Source organism: Phaethon aethereus (assembly GCF_964289735.1).
Source record: "Phaethon aethereus genome assembly, chromosome: Z".
NCBI lineage: Eukaryota > Metazoa > Chordata > Aves > Phaethontiformes > Phaethontidae > Phaethon > Phaethon aethereus.
Window position 1 is genome coordinate 23,727,354 of NC_138577.1, and position 25,940 is coordinate 23,753,293.

Here is a 25,940-nt window from a genome sequence, read left to right on the forward strand (position 1 = left end):
TGATGTTCTTAAGACTTAATGATGTTTTGGGTTCAGGCCATTTTTTCCTCCACAAACACCTAATTGATCTTCTATGTTTCCATTATAAAGCTTTCATTTTCCCACAGAATAAATGGCTTTACATATATTTTTCTTTAGATTCTATTTTTTTGTAATGGAAGAATGCTCCAGTGACTTCACAAGATGACTTGTCCAGTGTTGTGTTTCACATACTTAACAGTTTCTTTCCTCCCTGCGCCCCCACTGCTTTTTCCCCATTTTTGGAGGAAGTCACTTAGAGTTCTGTGTACTGGGCTAGTCATAACCCAGGAATGCTGCTCATCATTATATGCTGCTGCTTGGTTATTTCTAATCTGACCAGTAACATAAGGCATGTTAGTGGTTGGAGGCCTTGGGTTTTAAAAGCCAGCTTCTGGGACACTGGAAACAGTTGGTTGCCTTTTGATTTTATTATATCTTGAAATATGCCACGTCTCATTCTCAACTCCATTATGATGAGGATGATAACTCTGCAAATGAATGCAGATCAAGTTTTTTCTGATCTTGCTCTTAAATGTATTCTGTTCCTATGATAATCAGGGAGTCCATCTTGATAGAGAGTTTTGGATCACATCTGCACTTAGTCTGCACCTATGCATGTGTGCATGCACATACATATACACATACTGCTTTATAATAGGTGAGAATCTGAGCTTGTATATTTTTGCATTACTATAGCATTCTGTCAACTGTCCCTTTATATATGTTGTGTATGATCATCTATGGTTGGCTGAGGAAAAATTGTCATTACCTTTATTCCTCTGCAGCTGTAAATTATATTTTAACCAGTTTAACAAGTGATGAGTAATTAAGTAGATTATTACATTTCTTTATGATCTATGTAGGAAACTAGATGTATGTAGCATGTTTTTGGGCAAATAGGAAATGTGTCCTTGTCTGGAGAGCTTACAGTTTTAAATTAATGAAAATGTTTTAAAGGCCACAAATATTAAAATATTTTAAATCAAATGCTATTTTGTGGAAGCAGATTTAATAATTTCATAGAATCATAGAATCATTTAGGTTGGAAAAGACCTTTAGGATCATCAAGTCCAAACATTAACCTAGCACTACCAAGTCCACCACTAAACTATGTGCCTAAGCACCACATCTACACATCTTTTAAATACCTCCAGGGATAAGGACTCAGCCACTTCCCCGGGCAGCCTGTTCCAATGCTTGACAACCCTTTCAGTCAAGAAATTTTTCCTAATATCTAGTCTAAACCTCCCCTGGCACAACTCGAGGCCATTTCCTCTTGCCCTATCACTTGTTACTCGGGAAAAGAGATGGATACCCACCTCGCAACAACCTCCTTTCAAGTAATTGTAGAGAGCAACAAGGTCTCCCCTCAGCCTCCTCTTCTCCAGACTAAACAACCCCAGTTCCCTCAGCCGCTCCTTGTAAGGCTTGTTCTCCAGACTCTTCACCAGCTTCGTTGCCCTTCTCTGGACATGCTCCAGAAACTCAATGTCTTCTAGTGAGGGCCCCAAACTGAACACAGTATTTGAAGTGCAGTCTCACCAGAACTAAGTACAGGGGGACAATCACTTTCCTAGCGCTGCTGGCCACACTATTTCTGATACAAGCCAGGATGCTGTTGGCCTTCTTGGCCACCTGGGCACACTGCCGGCTCATATTCAGCCAGCTGCCAACCAACATCCCCAGGTCCTTTTCCTCCAGACAGCTTTCCAGCCACTCCTCGCCAAGCCTGGAGCGTTGGATGGGGTTGTTGTGACTCAAGTGCAGGACGTGGCACTTAGCCTTGTTGAACCTCAGCCCATTGATTCAGTCCAGATCCCTCTACAGAGCCTTTCTACCCTCGAGCAGATCAACACTTCTGCCCAACTTGGTGTCATCTGCAAACTTGCTGAGGGTGCACTCAATCCCCTTGTCCAGATCATTGATAAAAATATTAAACAGAACTGGCCCCAACACTGAGCCCTGGGGAGCACCACTTGTGACTGGCCACCAGCTGGATTTAACTCCATTCACCACAAATCTTTGGACCCAGTCATCCAGCCAGTTTTTATTTATCACTTTACATGCGAATTAGTTTACCTGATAAGCATTAATGTCATTGGAATTTATTAACAAAAGTTGTCTTGGTATATAGCAGTTGTTTTATAGGAGTGATGTTCCATCCATGGAAATTATTTTTTTAAGTTACTATTCCCTTCCATTCTTTGAGCCATAGTCCACTTTCAGCATGGCTTATCAACTAGGTTCTAAGATCAATGTAAACATGCTGTTTCGCATACACTCCTACCCTTCAGTTTTCCTCCTAGCTACAGATTTCACTCCTGGTTTAAGTATCTTTATATTTTGGAGTTTTTGTATCTCTGTTGCAAAGGAAAGAAAAAATTGCTCTTGGGAGGCAGGGGGAAAATCCTTCCCTTCAGGACTCCCTTTTTTGGGCTTATGTTGCTATTCCGTCACAAAAGTGAACTCCCCAAATGTAAAAGATATTGATACAACACCTATAGGACCACTCTGGGTATGTCTCACTCTTTCTATGCACGTTCATGAATTTCAAGCAAAGTTCAGCTGTTAGGAACTTCTCAAGACTTCTCAGCACTTTGTTGATAAGCAACTTTGCATGGCATTAACAAGCTTTGCTGCATTCTATATCTTCTGTTTTCATTCTGCGTCATATTTCCTTTAAAAAAAAGCTTTATTTAAAATTTGAGATGGCATTATGAAAATGTATTAAAAATACTAATAAAAGAAATCGCTATTTTCTGTTAGTGAAGCTCCTAATTGAGATAGTGGCTGGATGCATAAAATACTTGCAAGTTTTGGTTAGGGTGCCTGTTTCAATAGAGTATCTACTGCTCTGCCTGCTTCTCATCTTTATACGATCAGTGTGTATGTAACACACAGCCAAGTTTTTCCCCACGTAGATAGTGGAGTCATATCAAAATGGGTTTAGGTGTTTTGTGTCTGAGACACTTCGAGTCTTCAACTTCTACACCTAGAAGGAGCCAAGAGGCATATTTTTAAGGATGTAGCAAGCCTTAAAAATATCAGGCAGTGAGTTTTTAAGTCTTTCTGTGCCTAACTTCCATTTGATTTCTTTAGTATTTTTGATTTCATGGGGCATCAGATTTGTAGGGGCTTTTAAAGGATCCTACTGTCTGTAACATGAAGTACCTGAATGTATTTAGAAATCTAACCCTTATGTTTTCCCATAACAGACCTTGTAGCTAAGCAGTATTGACAGTGTCCTGAGGTTGAAGAGTATGTGTGTCCTTTGGCATTGCTTGTGGCCTTGTCTGTAGAATGGAGATAGAAATAGTGTTACAGACTGTCTTGGGATGCCAGCAGATGCATGAGGAAGAACCAGAAGAGGTTCTCATGGCAATGCCTAAAGAATCTGGTATGGAGAGAAATGTGGGGTTTATTTCTGAACCTGCCAGTGAGATATCCTGCACTTGCCAGATGTATACCTATAGCAACAACCACTCTGGGAACACAGATCTTGGTGCTGGCAGTCACTTCACTGTTAAGCTAGACGCTGCTTCCTCCACACAGGGCTGCATAGCTACTGCTATTCTCAGTTTGAGTTGAAACCTCGCTGTTGCTTTGTATGCATGTGTATGTGTGTTAATATTTCACGGGAAGAAAAGTAGAATTGCATGTTCCTTTAATTAGTGTCAAGAGCCTGAAAATAGTTTGAAATAGAAAACCACAGTAAATGACTGCTTTTCTCATTCATTATGTACTTGTTACACAGTAATAAAACTCAGCAGCTTCTGAACCGCACAGCTGCATAGAAGGTGAAATGTTAAAAAAAGAAACTTTTTGTGACAGCTCCTGTCTTTTTTCAAACTATTTCCAGCATTTCCATAATTATCTATTTTGACAACCTCCTTGTCAAGGGAGGAAAAATGTACTTCAGTGAGTTTTAATAAGCATAAGGTTTCAGTGATTGTTTCTCCCTCCTCCCCGCCCTGAATAATTATATTGAAATTACATTCTGTTTGGTTGCCACAATGCATACCCACTTTTCGCATTTATTTGATCGTAAGTATTATTTATTTGAGAGACGGTATGATCAAAACTAGCTTCAGTCATGGAGATTAGTTTACACAGAATTCATGTTCCTTTAACTAGAATGGGATGTAGTTTAGAAAAATTCTTTGTTTGACACTGTTGGGATTGCATGTTATAGTTTTGCTCCTATCTTCTTCTAGACGCTTAGTTAAGTTTGAAAATGAGAACTCTGACATGGAGACTGTACATTCTTGCATACTGAATAGGGCTTAGTAATTGAGTATTTTACTCCTGAAGCTACAAAATGCTGCAGAATATGATTTATAGTTCTGGGAAATGCTATTTAAAAAGCAGAGGGATAAACAGCTCTCTGAGCAAAATATTTTCCACCATTGTTGTCCAGGATCACAACCAGGATTGAAAATTTGGGACACTCAAATTACTTGACTTGCACTAAGTAGCATTTTGCATAGTAAATTGTGCATGATTCCAGAGAGGATTATTACTCAGTGTGAAAGGGCAGTAAAATGTGACAATATAAAGAGCTGAGCTACAAAGGTGTAAATAGAAGGGACTGGTCAGAAAAGTCACTCAAAAAAAAAAAAAAAGAGTGCTTGAAGAAGCCATCATCTTTTAGAGTTTTTCCCTCTTACTCACTTTAACTTTCTCCTCAGGTTTGAAACACGGGTGCTTGTCAGCCTCCACAGAAGAGTGGCACCAGTTTGTCCCATTACTTCCAGTTTGCCTGTGCTGCAGATCCCGAGGCTGTAGGGGAGGGAGCTGCTGCTGCTCTGCTACCCGCCTCCGTGTGGGAGGGGTGCATGGGGCATTGGCTCTGTCTCCCGATTCACTGTCAGCACAGCTGAGCGGGGGTGGAGGGAGAAGTAACGTGTACCAGGAAAAGGGCTGGTACAGATTACATCATGTGGAGAATAAGGGGAAAGCAAGGGCCACACTGGGACTGAGTCACGGCTACAGTTCCTTGTTTGGTCTGTGGGCATCAAGGCTATGCATCGCCCTTTCTTCGGGGCAGAGTGCAGTCGTGCCAGGCTAGTTTGATTTTTGCTGCCTCTATACACTTTCATCTGTGATCTTGAACGTATATGTAGTTCTGTTCAAAAATCTTTGCATTATTATAAAAATAATTCAGGCACAAACCCCTGCTGACTCCGTGTGTTGCTGACATAATTTACATTCCCATGTCTGTGCCTTTTCTCTTCCTTGTGCCTCTCATTTCACGTTCTTGCTAAATACACATGTGCTACCCTGTGGTGCCATAGAGACTACATCAGCTCATGCCAGAGATTCTGTAGCTCAGAAGTAGCAATATAGCAAGTCAGTAATAGTTAGCATTGCTTCTCTGTAAATTTGATTTAAACAGAAATTGCTGTGAGTCAGAAATAGTATTTAACTGATTTAGCTTGGCAGTAAATGTAGTATTAGCACTGCATTTAAAACTATTTTTAGTTTTAAATATTGGGCTGTCATCAAAGCATTATTTGTACATATATATGTAATCAATATGTACTTACACATTACCTGTGGAATGCTTTAAACCTTAATTGCAATTTTTGTGCTGCTACTGATTGATTCCAAAGAATTAATGCACCTCTCATTTGCAGGATTAGGAACACAGAATGTACAAGCAGCCTTCATCTAGAGTGAACTGTAACAGATGATCCTAAGGAGTTACCTTTCCCTTACAATTGAATGCGAGCCAGAATTTCCCATTTCAAAAACCTGTGGTAACATTAGAGGGACATTTCTATATCTGCTTATGCTTAAGGGGTTTTTGCAGGTTGCAAGCAGAAGTAACTGTTCTAAAACAGCAGCTATATTAGTTTAGTAATGTGTTTGGATAATTTATCTGATTTATGTCCAAAGGTCAAAAAAGCTCTTCTGCAAGGCCTCGGCAATGAAAGATGCCAGAAATTGTGGTGTATCCAACAAACATCATTCAGATCAGTTTACTTTTGAATTGCGTGGGGAGCATGCTTGTAAAAAATCACATTAAGTGCACAGAACACAGTCCATATTTTAAAATTACAACCAATCAGAGATTTGGTCGAAAACTAAACCTGAATAAAGCAAATCTTAGATTGACTTGACTAATGTTGATTGTCACTTGACCAAAGATATTTAGCACGTATGCTCTTTACAAAATTAGCAGTCAGCTGGCTCAGTGTTTAAGTAAGTATTTTAGCAAAGCGAGATAAGCCTTTCTAATTCAAACTGCTCCTCTGTTTTTGCTGTGCACTGACACAGCCTTTCATTTACCACATTATTTCTTATTCCCAACCTGACACTGCTGAGCTCATGCTGAGTGGCTGAGTTAACAAGGACCTGGACCTGCCCTGGATCAAAACATTCAATGCTTCCCAGTGATGAGGTCCTTTCTCTGCCTCCTACTCTTGAAATATGATGTAATATCCAATTATTTCATCTTGATGATTTAACTTGTCAAACTGGGAAATGGAGTTTAGTTAACCAGTTTGGCGATATTATAAAAACAGGTGAATTGGCTTAACTTAGCACTTTGCTGGACTTTTAGTTAATTTGTCAGTGAAGAAAAAAATTCTGACATGTTAAATTGTCTTATAACGATAACTTTTAAAATATTGTTCCAAAATAGATTTTTTTCCTTTCCATTTGTAATTTTTTAAATTTTTGCTAACTTGTATATATGAATTTTTAACAGGCAGGGTTCAAAGTTCAACTTCATTCATTATTAAACATTAAATATTCAAACTAGACACCAAAATGCAAGTATTTTATGAATATGTAGTGTCTGTACAGTTCAAATAAAGAACAACAATCTGTCCAGATGTTTCTTAGTTCTCATATCAAATAATAGTGAGCTAACCATATTCAAATCAAGACAAATCATGAGTATTTCCCCATATCTAATTAAGATAACTTAGGAAGTTGGAATAGTTCCTAAGACAGCATAAAGAAGCTCTTTATTTTTAATTTAATCAAAATACAAACCCATCTGAGATGAAATGTGACATCTTGCTCAAAATCAATAATATGTAAAACCCTAGTATTTATATACTAGGTATAGCGTCTTTAGAAAATAATCTGGGAAGAGCAAAACCAAAACAAGTACCAGTCTGTTAAAATACCCTTTAAACAATCCTCTTGGGCATTGTACCTTGGTACTGTATGTCTAGTCACCTGCATCCCTAGAGCTACTTGTTCACAAGTTTGGGTGGCCCTTTGTGTACAGGAGATTGAAAATGCTCCATGAGAGGCAAGTGGTGTTTATAACTGATGGCTGGCTTGAGAACCAAGAGGGAAACAGTAAGGAACTAAGAGGAAGGGGAGGAGAAGTTCCTCAGGTTGTGGGGTTCAGGAGGTGCTGCAGGATGGAAAGGGATAATTACAGATATTTGCCTGTAAAGAAGACTAGCAAGAAGTGTTCAGCAAAGCCTAATCATTTCTGAGCAAGAGCCCGTCTGAAGGAATAAGCAAGTCTAGAGAAGCCTCTTTGGTATTTAGGACATTTTCCTACCAGGAGGAACTAATTTTAATTATTCTGTAAGGCTGGTAGTTTATTGACAAAAGGGAAAGCAGCAACAATACAATTTTCTTTTAAGAGTGAAAGAGTGCTCCATTCCAACGCTTCAGCCTACAAAGCAGGTCTTCCAGTACAGCCTGGTAGGCACTGGAAGTCCTTTGACTAAAGACAAACTTATAGTTCTGTGGAGGAAAGATGAATAGAGTTTCCAAGCAGCAGAGGACACTTGGTGATACATCTCAGCTGCCATAGTTAAGTGAGAGCTTTAAACAAAAATAGGTTGCAGGAGAAGTGGAAATTTCATGCCAGTAGTGTGAAATACAGCCTGATCCCTTTTCCAGCAACCCACTTGGAAGAGGGCAACATGTCTTGGGGCTGCATTGCCCCAATGAGCAGGTCATCTTTCATTCTCTGTTCATGCAGCTGTTATTACTACTAAGATGTCAGTATATGCAGAATTTGTCAGTTTCTGGATGAAAAGCAGCTGCCTCAAACTCCACATAGGGCCACTTTTGGCATTTCCTTAATAGTAATGTTAGGTTCTTCCAGAAAACCTTAGAGATCACTTTCTTTAACCCTGCCTTTATAAGGAGGGAAGGCATGCAACTGCAATCCCTACAAGGATTAAAAACATTGTAGAGTTTACAATAATCACCAAACCTGGACAAGTAGTTACCTGCAGTGAGTAAAATTTCTTCTTTTACATTGCACCTAAAAGTAAGCTGTAGAACATGTAGTTGGACCTAGTTCTCACCACATCATATATATCTTGTTCCAAATGCTGGGAGCTGAAGAATTTCAAGGGGAACATCTACAAGTAGGGATTTCAACTGCCAGGAGCCCGCTCCAGGGCAGACTTCCCACGGGGTCACGGCCTCCTTCGGGCATCCCCCTGCTCCGGCGTGGGGCCCTCCCCGGGTGCGGGTGGAGATCTGCTCCCCCGTGGAGCTCCATGGCCGCAGGGGCACAGCCGGCCTCCCCGTGGGCTTCCCCAGGGGCTGCCGGGGAACCTCTGCTCCAGCGCCTGGAGCCCCTCCTGCCCCTCCTGCTGCACCGGCCTGGGGGTCTGCAGGGCTGTTTCTCCCACGTGTTCTCTCTCCGGCTGCAGTTGGTTGTGGTGGTTTTTTCCCCTTCTGAAATCTGTTCTCCCAGAGGTGCTGCCACCGTTGCTGATGGGCTCGGCCTTGGCCAGCGGTGGGTCCATCTTGGAGCCGGCTGCATGGGCTCTGTCGGACACAGAAGCTTCTGGCAGCTTCTCACAGAACCCACCCCTGCAGCCCCCCACTACCAAAACCTGGCCACGCAAACCCCATACACAATTCAGCTTGGAGGAGGAAAGAAGACAGATGTTCTGAACCTGCCAATGCAATTTAAAAAAAAAAAACAAAAAAGAAAAAAGGCAACTTTCTGCTCCCAGTCACTGTTTACAGTATTTCAAACAGTAAAGGGCTGGGTAGCCACAGAGCTTCAAAGTGAAAATGTAGCTGTGTGCAGGTGATTTGGAAGAGCCTGTGGTGCCATGTAGATTTACAAGCTGTTTGTCATGGGTAGAAGAGCCCAGCAGATGTTGGCTTCCCTACCACTCTTCAGCAGGTGATGGGGAGCCCTGTAGAAGCAGGAGGGTGTCTGGGGAGGAACCTTTCTGACACTCCCTGTATTTAGTTGTACTGAGCCATACAGATAAACTGAAACCAAATTTGGAAGATTAGTTATAAAGATCCTGCACATTTCTAGTGTGTTTTAGGGATAATTCCTTCTATAAATACACATGCAATAGTTTCATTAAAATTGACATTTTGAACTAAGTTGATTATCCTGTTCAGATATGGAACTACTTGGATCCTTTATTTACGTGCTTGTAATGGCAGAGAAACTTCAGTCTCATAACTGCTTCAAACTGCAGTGGCTATGGTAATTGAACCAATAATATTTAGAAATGCAATCACAATGTTTTTTTTAAAAACAAAGCATATGTTCTAGTGAAAAATGAGGATGAAGTATTTACTGGTGATAATATTAGAAACAGGAAGGACTCAGTGCCTGTGACAGAACTCCACAGAACAAACTTGCTGGTATCAAAGGACAAGATGTTTATGCTAAGAAAATTCATCTATTTGACCCTGTTTTTCTAATGTGCCAATTGACACAAGATTCTGGATTCACATTTTCTTTAGCTTGAGCACAGGAACCCTAATTTCAGTGTACATGTTAGTGGCATGACTTTAATGCATAAAATGGGTGCATGCAGATACTTTGAACTTGAAAAAGTTTTGTCCTGGTGTGGCTTGTATAGAGGATTCTGAAGGAGGCACTTCAATTTTTTTTGTTCTGTGTTTGCTAATGAGCATGATTCCTCATGCTTTTTTCAAAATCAACATGGTTATTTTACTAAATCACAACTTTACTTTGGCCAGTGAAAGATGATTTAAAAGAGCCTTACCTGAGTCTGAAAACCAGATGACAATTATACATCAACATTTAAAATGGACGTGGAACATTTGGAATTTAGTTACAGCTGCTATTACCTGACTAAGATAACTTTGTTAAAGCAATCACTGGAAAAGATTTGACATTAGTAAGTAGCTGTTCACAGTAAGTGAATTACATTCGTATTTTAATAATCATTTCATGCTGTTTTGGCAGAGACGATGGAGTCTTCAGATATCACAAAGGTATATGACCTTGTTTCTTAGTAGTGGGGTAATACAAGCACCATAGGAGTAATCTCCTTGAAATCAATAGGGTCATGGTAGATTTATACAGGCATGTGGTAAACAAAGACAGAATTGAGAGACATTATAATGAGTTTTTGCTGTACTACTAACTGTTGAAAATTTGACCTTGTTAGGCTTGGCAATATTTTTATTTGAGTATGGGACAATATTCTCCTCCCCCTCCCGCCTTCAGTTTGCAAAGTTGTTCATGTGCTGCTTGTGTATTTTCATGCTCTATAGGTATGTGAAACGTTTTGCCTCTGCTCTGTGCATCTGTGAATTTAAGTATAGTGGCAATTAAGGATGCAGAAGAAGGTGTTAGTTTTCATGATATCTCTAAGACAAGGTTTTCTTTAAATGCTGCCTTTTTAAATGTTCTTCAATGTTCACATACTTGCTATGTCAACTTTGGCAAAATCATATGTATTTTAATGTCATTCCTAAAATCATGTCATGGTCTTCTACTCAGAAGTGTAGTGGTCTAGTTTCTCCTTAGCTCTTCCATGTAGTTATAATCCAGGGAAAGCTGTTCAGCCTTTTTTCTCCTGTATCCCAGTCTAAACGTAGATATTAGCAGCTTCCTTGTTACATAGTGTTGATTACAGTTAAGTTGTGTTATAAAAATTCTTATCACCTTTCTGCTTTTGTTTCTAATAGTCACTATCTGCCCTAACAAAAGCAGAGAGAAGTCTTGTTAGCAGAATCAGCAAATCATTCTTCTAATAGGAAACATATGCTAACAGATAAAAACTAAACCAGTATTTTTCAGGGCTTTTTTTCTTTGTGTTTACTTTGGGAGTTCTTTGTGTTTTCCTCTGAACAAGATGGGAAGGTCTACTAACAGCTGTTTTTCTGTTATACCTGTGGACAAGCCAGCAATTGCACTTGCTTCAACTAATAGCCTCAGCATTTCTCAGTGGAAGCAGCCAAATCCCAGTTCAGGTCATCTTTATTAGTGAATTTCCAGCTTTAACCTGGCTTTGCTACTAGCAGAGTGAAGGCTGCACATGTTTCTCCCAAAACTGCACCACCCTGGGGCACAGATACCTGAAGTCATAGGCCAGTTAGAGGAAGAAATGCAAGTGATAAATAGCTGTATAGTAGCAAGTCCTACAGAGAAAACATAAAAGGTAGCCTTATTTTTAATGCATTTTCACATTTGTTGATGACTGTTACTCTTTTCCTTTTTGATCCAATAGAATAGTGAAACTGGAACACCACAATGAAGTTTTGCTTCAATGTGATCAAAACATTAAGAGCGTTTTAAACTAGGGCTGAAAATGCAGTCGTAGAAAAAAAAAAATTGCCACACTTTATTTTACCTACATACCTGAAAATTTGGATTATAAAATTAAGAAAAAGAATGATTGCTTAAAATGTTTTATTCCAGCTTTGTGTATTGAATTTACTTCTGATTTATCTAATTATCTTTCTACTGTGTTGTTAGGAGATTCTTAAGAATGAAAAATACAGAGAAGACATGAAACAGAAAATCAAAGATGTATCTGAAAGGGATAAGCTGCTTCAGGCCAAGGAATACAAGGAGGGACTTGTTGCTGAACCAGTTCATACTCGTGTTAAAGGCCACGCATCAGCCCCTTACTACGGGAAGAAGGAGCCTTCACAAGATCCAACAAGCACCGCGAGCACCTTTCAGCCAGGCTCCTGGATGCCACCAGGCAGTGGTAGTAGCCATAATAAATAAACAATTGTAATGTACAGATACTGCTAATGGATAAATATTTTAACAGACAACATAAACAGCTGTTATATATACACGAGTGTGCAATAAAGTAGTATTAAAGCAGTTTGTTTTTGCAGAACTGTTCAAATAGGTTTAATCATGACAAGATACTGTAAAATATTTGGGTTTGGTGAAAAACAGGATGTTTAACTATGTTCATCTGTTTTTGACAGTTGCTCCTGGAACTACAGGTAGAAGGTTTTCTAGCTAACTTAATTTTCTTAAACTCTAAACTGTTTTTTCCTTGAAGACTCATTTATTTTTAAAATTTTTCGATGTAATAATTTTTAGTTAATCAGTACACTTAAATTTTCCCAAATCTAGGCATCAGCTTAAGGTAGTTCTTCAGAACGCTTGTTATTCCCTTAGCAGTGGCAGTGGCTTTCCTCTGGCAAGTGGATTGAAAAGTTGATTTTATTAACAGGAATCACTACAACACTGTACTGACTACACACTGTGTTAGAGACATTCTTGTAACTTATATTTTAAGAAAAAAATCAACGTATTTGAATGTTTGATTTGCAGCCAGGAGTAAACACAGAATAAAATCAGGCTGACTTAAGCTACATATAACTACTATAATAGAAGCACTTGGTAAAACTGCTGGAAAATAACATAGGGTTTAGGACAAGGGACTGTCATTAATACTTTAAAAGAAAAATTGGTTTTCTTTCTAATGTATGCTTGGAGACTTCCCATAATGATTAGATCTTTTTGGCCATAGTTTAGATACATAAAATGTGCAGATTATTTGCTTACGAATTATGTTTGAAAACTTCAAGTCAAAATAAAGACCAAACAATTTTTTGAAAAAGTATCAAATTTATTTATGCACTGCATCCTTCATCAGTTCTCCTCCATGTGTTTTAAGCTACTTAGGTATCAAAGGTGGAACACATACACAACTCACAACACTTGAGACACAACAGTGGAGACTTAACGCCGTGTATTTGTAGTGCTGAAATAGCAAGCATCATTAGAATGACTTGAGCAACAAAACTGACAGGATTAACAATACTTCACACTTCAAGTCATTTTGATTAGACTCCCCACTTCTAATACCCCTTGGTGTCAGCCAGCTCTTTAGGTCTCTTTATTTGAACAATGGTATTATTTTAAGGTTTTATTTTTAAACATAATAAAGGATTAGTTGCTAGAAAGCACAACTCTGTGCTGCTGTTTAGAAATACGCAGAGTCTAACAACCCAATGACTGCCACAAGCTCTTCAGAACTAGACAATTTATGAAAATTAGGCTTTGAAAAATTAACCACTTCTGTTAGAAAAACACAGATTGGAATTAAGGTTAAATAATCTTGGCATATTTACAACACAAACCCCACTTCGACTTTTTCGAGTATGCCAGCATTTTGCTACCTGGAAGGCAGTTTCTGAAGGAGGAAGGCTCTGCTGAAGGTATTCCAACACTTGCCTTTCTCTAATCCAGTATACCACTCACATTATCCCCATAATATGACAGTTTTAAGACACTTGTTAAGTCATAGCTTAGCTAAGGAAAAAAAAAATTTACCTCCAGAGCCACCCAGCAGTTTCATTTTTTTAATTTAACATGCAAATTTAGAAAAACAACCTGCACTAGAACACAAGTAGTAGATTAAATCATTTTAACAAGTGTCACGCAAGTCATCTCAGCAGAAAAAAAAATACACTGAAGGGATTAAATTTCATACTTCAAGAAATAACAGGATCAAGTATCAAAGGACAGTTACAACAGAAAAATGTACAAGTGTTTCATTGAAAAAAAGGATTCTTTGCACAAGGAAGGCCTATTTTTCCCCTTTTAATCCTTCTTTGGTCGTTTGGCTTTTGCAATATTCTCTTTGCGTTTCTGTTTCTTCTTTTGCTCTCGCTCCCTGGCCTCTATCATTTTTGCAAGCTTCCATGAAAGTGCTGCACTAATTATGAACAATGGTGTAAGGGCCAAGATCACTGTAGTAAGAAAGCCATATGGGTCCTTTGCAGCCCACTCCACAATGTATTCAGCCCAAGCCTTAATGTCGAACATTTTTGCTGGTTTTCTATTGGGAAGACCCTATGGAATAATAATAATTTCTTGAGTATTCAGAAAGATAAAAGCACACATAGACAGCAAGTACCATTTTCATGTAAATCATCATCTTTCCTTCTTAAAGAGCAAGCTCAGCTTTAACTTCTAGCAAAGTAGCGTATAGCATGTGAAAGTAAGCGTTGACCCTACCTTAAAGTACAGTATTTACAGAATAATTGGGCATTTCATCCAAAAGAGCTTCAGATACTACCAAAAAAAAGAATTGCTACGTGGAAAACAAGTGAGGTCCGTGCTGCTTTGGACGAGAAGGGAAGAGCCCGGCTGGTTTAGGGAGGCGAGGGAGACGGGGCAGTTAGTGCTTTCAAGAGTCACTAGCAATAGCCGGTAAGCCAAAAACAACGTAAAAACTGCCTCGGCAGCGAGCGCGACGGAGCCCGCGCGGAGAGACCACCGGACCGCCCCGGGCCCCTCGGCCGGGGGCCCCCAGGCGGGCGCGGGAGGCCCGGAGCGCCTCGACCTGGGGCCGGAGCCAGAGAGCCGCCGCCTGCCCCGGACACCTCCCCGGCGACTAACTCCCTCCCTCCCGCCGCTGCCACCACCCCCCGCTCCGTAACGGCCGGCCGCACGCCCCGCTCCCTCCCAACGGCCGCGCTGTAGAGGAGCCCGCCGCGCCGTCCGCACCTGCGGGCGTCTGGGCCCGGCACCGCCTCGGGCACCCTCCGGGCCTGTCGAGCGACAGAAGGGTAGCGCCGAGGTTCCTGCGGAGAGAAGACACAGGCCGTGAGGGAAAGGCACCTGGCGCCGGCAGCGCTCGACCCCGCCTGGCACGGGTAGCGCTGCTCACAGGGGGCGGAGAATGGCGGCGACGGCGGCGGGAAAGCATCGGCGGGGCGGGGGGAGGGGGCTGTGCCGTCCCGCCTCCCCTCATTCCCCTCCCGCTGCCCCCCGCCACTGCCCCACGGTACCGCTGCCCTGGAGGGCGCCGGCCTGCCGAGCGGAAACAGGAAAGAGGCGCCCGCTCCGCCCATGCCGGCCGCGGCGGAAACAGAGTTCGCGCGGCCGACTCACCTTCCTCGCGAGAGCCAGCCGACGTCACCGCGGGGGTGTGGTACCGCCACACGCCTCTGTAGGGACAGGCAGTGCGTGGGCGGGGCGGGGCCGCCCTGGCACCCCGCGGCGTCGTGGGCCCCGCCCCGCCGGGCGGTACGGCGCGGCGCGTGAGGAGACCGGTACCGACGGCGTCCTGTCGGCCCTGCCAGGTGTTTGTTGCTCGTCTAAAACCGGCTGTAGCCGTAGCAAACAAGGGTTTCCGGCGTATCCGGGCGGGTTTGTCACGTGGTGAAATAACCCCGTTGAGGCTGGTGGCAGAATGGAGCTCGTACCTGCGACGGCCTGGCGGCGACCGGCCGCCGCTCAGGGCGATGCCAGTGTGGGGACTGGTGCCCGGCACGCACGGTGGTGCCGCTGGTCTGTAATGTCTCCCTTGCCTCTCCCACTGTAGTGCTACTCAAGGTGCGGAGGGAGGCCGCGAGCACCATTTGGTGGCAGCTTGGGAAGAGAACGGCACGTACCCCCTGCGCCTTGTGGGACGTCCTGCCTCTCCCCTGGGCTTTGGGTGGCGAGCGGCAGTGCACCGGGGGGCTCCCGGGGCGGAGTGCTGTGCCATGGCTGCCTGCTGCTCTCAGGGCTGCGGTTGTGGCACTGCTCCCTACTGAACTGACCTCAGCAAACATACTCGGCTGACCTCAGTGTAATCTGAGTGACTGTTAAAGCCTTTAATAGTCCGATACTAAAAATCCAGGGCTTGAGGTTTTGTTTTATGTGTCTTGCACCAAGCCTTCCCTTCTCCTTTTCTACACACAGGTGTGCATGCACACACTGATGAGAACAAAAACTTCACTGTGTTTCCAAAGCAAAGTTAAGCATAGATTAAGGTATTAGCTTAATACATATGAACATCTTGCAATCACTTAAATTGTATTCATCAATTCAGGAGTTCCTTACTCTACAGCATAACAGCAAATGCCATAAGGGCGTTCTGCTTTTGTATTTTCTTTCTGTGAATATTTATATTCTCTAAAGAGCAGCAAACAGGCAAATAAGAGATATATTTTGTCAATAAGAAGGTCATTGACAAGAGATCTGACTAATATAAAATGCTTTAGATTGGGTATGTTGAATGCAATTTTGTGCTATGTGCAAGTGTTCATTATTTGTGCATTCTTGTTCAAAAGCTGTCTGTAGTGTTTAGGCTCATGTAATATCTTTTGAAAATAGGACAGAACGGAACAGAACAGAATAGAATAGAATATTTTCAGCTGGAAGGGACCTAAAATGATCATCTAGTCCAACCGCCTGACCGTTTCAGGGCTAACCAAAACCTAAAGCATGTTAGTAAGGGCATTGTCCAAATACCTCTTAAACACTGACAGGCTTGGGGCATCAACGACCTTTCTAGGAAGCCTTTTCAGGGTTCAGGGTTTGACCATCCTCTCGGTAAAGAAATGCTTCCTAATGTCCAGTCTAAGCCTCCCCTGGCACAGCTTTGAACCATTCCCACGCATCCTATCACTGGATCCCAGGGAGAAGAGATCAGCACCTCCTTCTCCACTTCCCCTCCTCAGGAAGCCATAGAGAGCAATGAGGTCATCCTTCAGCCTCCTTCTCTCCAAACTAGATAAGCCCAAAGTCCTCAGCCACTCCTCATAAGAGATGCCTTCCAGCCCTTTCACTACCTTTGTTGCCCTCCTCTAGACACACTCAAGGACCTTCGCATCCTTCTTAAATGGTGGAACCCAGAACTGCACACAGACTGAAGATGAAGCTGCACCAATGCTCAGGCATTGGAACAGGCTGCCCAGGGTGGTGGTGGAGTCACCAGCACTGGAAGTCTTCAAAAAACATCTAGACTTGGCACTTCAGGATATGGTTTAGTGGGCATGGTGTTGGGTTGATGGTTGGACTTGAGGATCTTAAAGGTCTTTTCCAACCTTAATGATCCTGTGATTCTGTGAATACAGCAGGAGAATCACCTCTGCTGACCGGCTGGTTATGCTGTGTTTGATGCACCCCAGGATGGGGTTTGCCCTCTTGGCTGCCAGGGCACACTGCTGGCTCCTGTTGAGGCTCTCGTCAGGCAGCATCCCCAGATCCCTTTCTGCAGGGCTGCTCTCCAGACACTCCTCTCCCAGTTCATACTTGTGCCTGGCATTACTCTGTCCTAGGTGCAGAATCTGGCATTTGTTCTTTTTCAGCCAGTTCTTCACACAGCGCACTGTGAACATGCTCATCCCACAGCCGGACAACTTGTCCAGAAGGATGCTGTGAGGGCCAGTATCAAAAACCTTACTAAAATCTGGAAAAAATACATCCACTGCCTTCCCTTCATACACTTGGCCAGTGATCTTATCATAGAAAGATATGTAAAACATATTTAAACAGGACTTTCCCTTTGTGAACCCACATTGGCTGTGCCTGATGATTGCATTACTCTTTAAGTGTCTTTCAATAGCACCCAGTTTCATCTCCCATAATTTTTCCAGGAATGGGGGTTAGACTAACAGATCTGTAGTTTCCTGGGTCTTCCCTCATGCCTTTTTTGTAAATTTGAATTAACATTGGCTAGCTTCCAGTCAGTGGGGACCTCCCCAGTCCCCCAAGACCTTTGGTAGATACCTCTACATGTATCTGTGTACAGGTGTTATTCAGCAATTTACATGAGTTGAAACTCTTAGAGAGTTTACGGGTCCCTGTTCAGTCTGTAATTTGTAAATCTTAACAAAATATAACAATCTAAATTTACTGGAGCTTAGATATTATTTCTGAGGTGTTGTATTTTTTGGTGTCATTATAAGACATTTTTGCATGCTGTGTAGCTAAGTTAGAAGTAGATGGGCTATTGGATAAGTATAGCCTATTTCTGGTAAGTTTGTGTATCGAGCTAGAGGGGACACAGTTATATTTCTGATGCTTGGATGTCAAATGCAGGTACATATACCAAAATAAGCACTGACTTAGTCAACAGCTATGTACAAGGTGCTTAATATCACCACCTTTAGACCTGCTGCAAAATTAATTTCCAGTTTCAGTCTTTCACATAGTAGTAATAGCCTCATCTGTCTGTCTTCCTATGTCTTCTCTGCCTTATTGAATTGAAGAGGAAAGTGCCTGATTCATTGTGGCAGGGAAAAAATAAAAGTACGGATTTTTAATTCCCTTTTCTAAGAAAACAGATCTTACATAATTACCTGTTCTGGTGTCCTTCTCCCCCTGATAGCTTCTGAAGTTTTTGGCCGTTTATATTGGCAAAGTAGTAGAGGTCTTGTACATAATAATGCTGGTCCTTTAAGATTTATGAAAATAGGCACGTAGGTAGAAAAGAGAGGGCCAGGCTACAACCTTGACTGAAAGCTGCAATGCACCTGTATTAGGAATGAAGAGATCTTATGGGATTACTACCCAATGGGATGGCTTCATCTGGGGTTTGCACTCTACCAAATTCAGAATACTTCAACCACAAGCCCACAGGAGATCAGAGTGCTTCTTTGGCTGTTCTGAGCTACTCAGTTGCTGTACTTTAAGTAGTGAAAGAGAGAAGAGAAATTGCAGAATTCACTACAACTTGTACAAAACAGCACAGCTATCTGAATACTTTAAAAGATCACATTAAGCATATGTTTATGTTAACTATAATTTGTCCCTTAACTGCTACTTTGTAAATCTGCACTTTCTTTTTCATCTTGTCTAGAATTCCTTTAAATGACCCTGTTCTGTTATTTATAGCTATGTATGTGCCTGTGTGTATTTTAAGACAGACACTCTTTAATTTTGCATCTGTCAGTTACAAGCAGATGAGCAGGAGAATTGGAGGACTTAGGAAGGAGCAGGAAAGGATCCACTGATGAAAGATTGTTTAAAGCGTGAAAGTCCCAACTCACACTAAACATCATAATGGTTTACCTAGATGTCCTTCCAGATATCTAGGCTAGGAGGGAACTTTACTTAGGATGGAGTTAAGGTTTTCAGCAACTACATAACCTCAATGGCAACACGTACAGAAGTAGCATCAAAGTATAATACAGAATGAATTTATGAACCATCAACTTTGATAAAATTAAATCACTAGTTAATTTTTACACATATATAAACATATTTATGAACAATGTTAGAAGTTCCATTTCAAAAGGATTTCATGAGAGCATGCTGGAGGGGACAAGCATTACTGTCCATTGTCATATTTTCAAAAGAGGGAGTGGGCAGAGGAATGAAAATGGCACTCCAAGAATCCAGCAATAATACAGCAAGATACAACGCAGAGAAATCTGCTGAGAATATAATACAGGCATGGAAAATGGAAGAGTTACTTGCATGAAAGCAAAGCCTTTCTCATGCCGACAGCGACTGCAGGGTCTATGAGTGCTTGAGTCTGTCTGGTGAAGACAAGCTTTGAGTACATGTATTCATTTCACTCAGATGTGTTGACATGTATCAGCGGTCCAGAATCTTTCTATATAAGGAAGCTGCTAAATATTTCACACAGTGTAACCTCTAACTACCTTTGTATAATTTGTAAATTCTGAAGATAACCTAGTTCCTTGAAGCTACTTTTTTTCTACATACAGCGTGAATTCTCCAGTTATCTTTATGTACACTTACTAATGTTCCAGGCATGTTGTACTCCACCTGGTGAATGTTCCTATTTTCTAGAAGAGCTAGGTGGAATTCTTGTGCTGTTGCACAATGGCATTTTTTTTAAGAGTTTTGAAAAGTAAATTGACTATTGCTTTTTTTCTCCAGCCTGTAGAGTCTCTAAGCTGTGAAAGCTTTATTGGCACTTTTTTGATTGTGTGTGATATATCCACAGTATGTGCCAGCCAATAAACGTTCTGGGGTTTATAGCTTTACTTGAGCCAGCAGAACTCCTTTGTACCACTGGGGATTAAGGATTCTTTTTCTGCTGCAAATCTTTGTTTAAGAACATTGGTGTGTTATGTTTAAGTGGATCTGCAGTATATCTTTATTCTATAAATTGCATGAACAACCCCATATATTTGTCCTTTGGCTACCATTCAACACAGCTAGGTCTGAGTATCCAAGACAAAAGTAGTCAAAATTGTGAGTAATACTGCTACTCTACTTAATTTGCTTCAAACTATCCTTATAAATTGTTCTGCTACTATATACTTTCAAGGACAGTTCACGACCCATAGGCCAAGTAATGTGCTGCACATTTTTCTATCTTAAGAAAGTGATAAAACATAGAAGTATGTATATCTAATATTCAATTAAAGAATGACCAATTGCTTCTGTGTTCCAGGTGGACTCATTTACATAACAGCATTCTTTTTACTACCCTTATAATGAATGATATAACTGAAGAACTGAAGTGTGTCACGCCTTACTCCATCCTTCATTTGTTCCTCATTTCGGTCTTCTCACAATTCAAAAAGGGAGAAGAATTCTTCAAAGATACAAATGGAAGTTATTCAAATAATGGAGATCTTTTCTTCTCCTAGATCACTACCGCATTCTGATAGTCATGACTGATATGGGTATTAACTGGTTTACTAATTTTCTTGGGTTATATTAAAGGGAAGGAGAGAAAAAAATCATCATCGATGCGGCTTTATAAATCCTCAGAGCTTTTCCCAGAGCTAGCTTAGTGTAGCAGTTCAGGTAAGAAGCTGAGAATCATGGGATCATACACCAACTGTGACACTAAGCCTGGGCCGAGTCTGAACATTTTTGGCATCTCCACAGAAGCATGGTCCCCGGGGAACAATGGAGAAAGGCAGTGGAGAAGGATCGGAGCCTCCGAGCCGTGATTCAGCCACAGTGCGAGTCACCCTGAGACTGCCTGTGTCCTCCCACGGACCGTAGAGGGCACTAAGGATTGAGGATAGCGCTTCCAAATTGAACACCTCAGTTAGTTAAGTGCCAAACTGAAGTGCAAGGAACCCAAACCAAACAGCATATCCTTTGGTGAATCAAGTCTGTGTCTTTGTGTATATGTAGGTGGTAATATTTATCCACCTTTTAAAAATATTTTAAGGTTGTTGAATAAAAGAAGCAGTGCCAGTATGTCTATTAGTTTAACTTTTAGCATTCAGACTTTCCTTGATTTTGTAGAAGCTTGATTTTAACAAGCAATTTATGTCTATTATAAAGCTGCATGCAAATAATTGATGCAAACACAACCTTTTCAAATTCAGGGAGTATGGGTGCAGTTCTAACACTTCTTCTAGTGTTTTCCATTTTTCCATTACAAAAACTTACCAGAAGTTGGCATTTCTAGTGGGTAACTAGACATATCCCCCAAACTATGTACTAGCGGTTCATTTTGTGCCTTCTTCAACAGAGAAGCCAAAGTTCAGGAGGCTGATTGACATTTGAGTCCTAAATGACATTCTTTTTAGAATTTAACTCATGTACAGTCTAAGGTAAGAAACTTAGCCTGCTCTGTATGTACTGTGTATGTTCTGAAAAGAACTAGAGAACAAGAACCATACTTCTGTCTAATACATCACATTTCATAGAAGAGATGACCACAGTTATTGTTTTTATAGTTTCTTTCCAAGAGCAGTAGGAAGTAGGATACTGCTTCACTAAGTGTCCCAGCTGCTTCATCAGGTCATGCTGCCCCTAACTGGAATTGAACAAATGTCCCAGGGTAGTGCCTGCAAGAACTTCTTAACTCGAATCATTGTGCTCTGTATATGGTGTAAGAATGAAGTCTGGATACTTGCAGTAATAATAATTGTACTGTGTAGTGTTTCAGTGCTCTGAAGTGTTCATGACATAGCCAGGGAATATCGCTCACAGTTGTTCTAGTGTCCTTCCTAAATTATAGTTCAAGTAACATATTTTCCTAAACAAAAATTCTTTTTCACAGGTCCCGTGATTTTGATTTCCTTTTTACAGAGTACCACAAGGATTCCTGGTGATTCAGTGTAAAAGTGAAGCTTGAGACTCTCATTACAGGATATACTTTAATGACTCAGGACTGCTGTCATAACAAAGGACCCTAATTCTTGCTTCTTTTTGGGCAACTAGACCTATATGCAATGGTATGTTTTTCCTGTGTGCTATAAGGCTGCCATTTTGCATCTCAACATGGCAGTATCTTTTTTTGCTTATGTGTGTTTAGAAACACTTTATAAAGTATTGTGAGATCTCTGCTGATGAAAGACACTGTGTAAATCTTCAGTACCAATAGTGAGTGCCCATTTCAGTATTAAATTATGAGTCACTGAGATCTCAAAGACAGACAGCATTATTGGCTACTTCCTGCTCTATCTTATATGGAAAAAACCTGTTGTCAGTGGAAGTGGGAGTCTGTACTTTATTTGATTTCTTAGTCCTGTGGAGTGGAATGCTATAGCAGTCTGTAGCATTACATATACATCCCTCGTGCCTTCTGCTCAGCAGTGAAGTAGTCTTTAGCAAAACAGAAAATTCTAATATGTTCCCTTACCTAGTTTTCATGCTAGAGTTAAAACACCTAAAATTAAAAGCTTTTCAGTTTGTTCTTAGCAGAGTGATCAAACATAAAGAAACATTGCCAAGACTAGAACATCTAAACATCAGCCAGTCTTGGTGCTGATTTTGTGGTCTAAAACACCTCAGCTTCAGGATCACGTGTTTAAATGATACTGCATGTTCAAAAGGCAATCAGAAAAGGTACATGATTCACTGCTATGGAACTTGTACTTATTTCCTTCTTCCTCAACTTATGGAAGATAATGTTCTTAGAAATACCCTCACAACTGTGATATCTCACTGACATAAATTTACCTTTATTGTAATAGCAGTGGTCGGTTTTGCAAAACGTATAAATGTATGTGCTTGAAATTGAGTTGCTAATGACATGCATATCAATCTGGGTACCTGTCAGCTTGCCTATCCTTGCCAATGCCAGGTCCACTCCCAAGTTTCAGACATATGGAGTATACACTTAGAACAGGCATCACTTAGCAAAAACAACCAACTAATATTGTATAACTGAGATTGTCACCAAATACAGTGATATATATCGGCTTTGTTTAGAAGCAGCTTGGTAGTCTAGCTTGCAAAAGCTCAGACAACTGGAAATTGCCATCAGGATGTTTCACCCCTGCAAGAAAATCAGGGGCTTTTCCCTTAACTGTTTCTCTGTTCTGAGGCATACAACAGCAGTAGATTTGAACACTCATCTGACTTTCTTTTCTCTCGGTAGCGGAAAGCCTTTATAGAAGAGATAAGATATGTTTTTAAAGGTGGAAATATTCCTTCCTGTGTGCATGCTTTTTAAGAGCTTTACCCTACCCTATTAGCATAGGAATTTATTCTGCACCTTCCAAAGGTTTACAGTCATACTTGGCAGGTAGCAGCAAGGGCAGGCCACTCTGTAAGGGAAAACAAGCTGGGAGCCAAGGCAGGCAGAATGGTGGTCTCACTGACAAGGGTGCAGTCCCACAGTACCCGAGTGTGAAGAGCAGAACAGGCCTGGTGATGGTGGGTAGGTTCAGCCAACAGTTCAGATCACCAGGCAAGCCTGCAGTGATGAGACAGGTCCAAGCTCAAGCCAGAAAGTCAAGTGAGCAGGTCAGGATCAGAGTCAAGAGTCAGGAAGATAGAAGAGCAAGCACAGGCATTCCTGCAACAAAATTCAGGCAAAGACTGAGAGCAAGAGCCCAAGCTTAAAAGCAGCTGTGGAGTGAAGGTGGACAGGACCCCACTTCCCACAGCTTTTTCTCACACCATTGTTTCTACACACCCCTCTAACTCAAGGTCACAGAGCTGCATGAAGCCAGTACGGAACTTGCACCATAGGCAGCTAAATCACAGAATCAGTTATAGAATCATAGAATCATGGAATATCTCAAGTCGGCAGGGACCCATAAGGATCATCAAGTCCAACTCCCTGCTCCTCACAGGACTACCTAAAACTAAACCATACGACTAAGGGCGTTGTCCAGATGCTCCTTGAACTCTGATAGGCTTGATGCTCTGACCACTTCCTTGGGGAGTCTGTTCCAGTGACAGGCCACCCTCTCAGTGAAGAGCCTTTTCCTAAAGTCCAGTCTGAACCTGCACTGGCACGGCTTCATTCTATCTCTCCGTATCCTATTGCTGGTCACCAGAGAGAGAACATCAGTGAGAGAGATCATCAGAGAGAGAACATCCCTTTCCTATCCCCCTTGAGGAACACTTCAGATACAGGCTGCGATGAGGTGACCCCTCAGTCTTCTCTTCTCTGAGCTGAACAAGCCAAGTGACCTCAGCTACTCTTCCTAAGTCTTTCCCTTGAGACCTTTCACCATCTTGGCCACCCTACTTTGGACATACTCTAATAGTTTGATGTCCTTCTGACATTGAGGCACCCAAAACTGCACACAGTGCTTGAGGTAGGACCTCAGTCCCTGCAGGAGAGGCATGGTTGGAGCCCTAACAAAGCTTGATATGCCAGCTGCATGTTTATTTAGTCTGAGTTGACTTGCTTTAATATCAAGAAAAAAATTAAGATCCATACCTGGAATTTTGGGTGTGGTAAGGTGAACTGTACTGCCTATAGCTGATACAAGTTAAGAAGCTGTCTTCCAGTGTTACTAGGCAAAGCTTTTATGTGAGGGGCCACCATCCAGCTGGACCTGTGTTTGTAATTTTTCTGTAACAGTTCTGTCAAAATTATCTGCTTTAAAAACATCTACTAAAGCCATTTTTAAGATAAACTGTGTTTAAGATGTATTTAAGGTAAACGGAGTCATTTAAGAGAACTGGGTTAGGGAGTAATTGCATATGCACTAATGCTGGTAGGCCTTTAGGGGAAGCAACCTCTTAATTCAAATTGACTGTGGTTAGATCGGGATGTCTAAAATGTCCTTACATACTTCATGCTCTAAAAACCCTAGTTTTGGAAATTAAGACTGGAAGGTATCTTTTGAGTGGATTAGTCTTATTACAAACTCTTGTGGGAAACTGTGTCTTCTAATCCTTTTCATAAACAGATAAAATTCAACCCCTAAACTATTGTTTCCTGTGGGAGGATTGCTGCAGAATTTCTTCATTCTAAAGGTTTGTAACATTTAAATTTCTGTTCTAAATGTATTTATGGTCAGCTTATAAACATTTTTTTTTATGTCAGCATCGTCCTCTAGTTTCATAGAATCACCAAACAGTTGAAGTTGGAAGGGACTTCAAGATCTCTACTCCAACTTGAGCAAGGATCACCTAAAGCAAGATGCTCAAGGCTATGTCCAGTAGGGTTTTGTATATCTCAAAGGGTGGAGACTCCACAACCTCTCTGGGCAACCTGTTCCAGTGTTTGGCTACCCTCACAGTAAGAAAGCATTTTCTCAAATTGAAATGGAATTTCCTGGTTCCTGCTCATTGCATCTGGTCCTTTCTTTGGGCACAAATGACAAGACTCTGTCTCCATCTGCTTTATGCCCCTCCCGCCCCGCCCCACCCCAATCAGGCATTTGTACAGATTGGTAAGATCCCTCTGAGCCTCTCCAGGCTGAACAGTCCCGGCTCTTTCATGCTTTCTTCATATGACACATTCTCCAATTCCTTAATCATCTTCCTTGACATCTGCTGGACTTGCTCTGGTCTCCTTGTCTCTCTTGTATGGGGGAGCCTAGAACGGGACACTCCAGATATCCAACTTTGTCACTGGCACTTTACTTTTTATGCCAGGATTATTGATAAAGAATAAACAAAACAGATTCTCAAGGAAAAAAACCCAGATTCTACTAGGAAACCTTTCACTTTCTTTTTCAACAATACCGTTGTTATCTACTAGTTCTTTACCTGCAATAAACCCTATTTTGTAAGCAATTTCTTTTACTTGGAGTTTTTCTTTTGTTTAAAAAGAATCTTTTTTTTATCAAAACCCGTGTTGGGTAATGTGTATCTTTCC

At 41.4% G+C, this 25,940-nt stretch overlaps 2 protein-coding genes across 2 annotated transcripts in view; one reads left to right on the plus strand and one right to left on the minus strand.

The window, feature by feature from the left end:
* Window positions 1-11,974, plus strand: part of NDUFAF2 (NADH:ubiquinone oxidoreductase complex assembly factor 2) — a gene marked incomplete at both ends in the record, with an annotated part of 80,048 nt that extends 68,074 nt beyond the window's left edge. Inside the window, one exon of the mRNA XM_082013624.1 lies at window positions 11,717-11,974. Within this exon, the coding sequence (XP_081869750.1) occupies window positions 11,717-11,974 (258 nt within the window). The remainder of the gene's footprint in view (window positions 1-11,716) is intronic.
* A 1,839-nt stretch (window positions 11,975-13,813) lies between these two features.
* SMIM15 (small integral membrane protein 15) lies at window positions 13,814-14,038 on the minus strand (the record flags this gene model as incomplete). The annotated part of the gene is made up of 1 exon (XM_082013461.1): window positions 13,814-14,038. The coding sequence occupies one exon, from the start codon at window positions 14,036-14,038 to the stop codon at window positions 13,814-13,816; it is 225 nt and encodes a 74-aa protein (XP_081869587.1).
* Window positions 14,039-25,940: the final 11,902 nt, after the last annotated feature.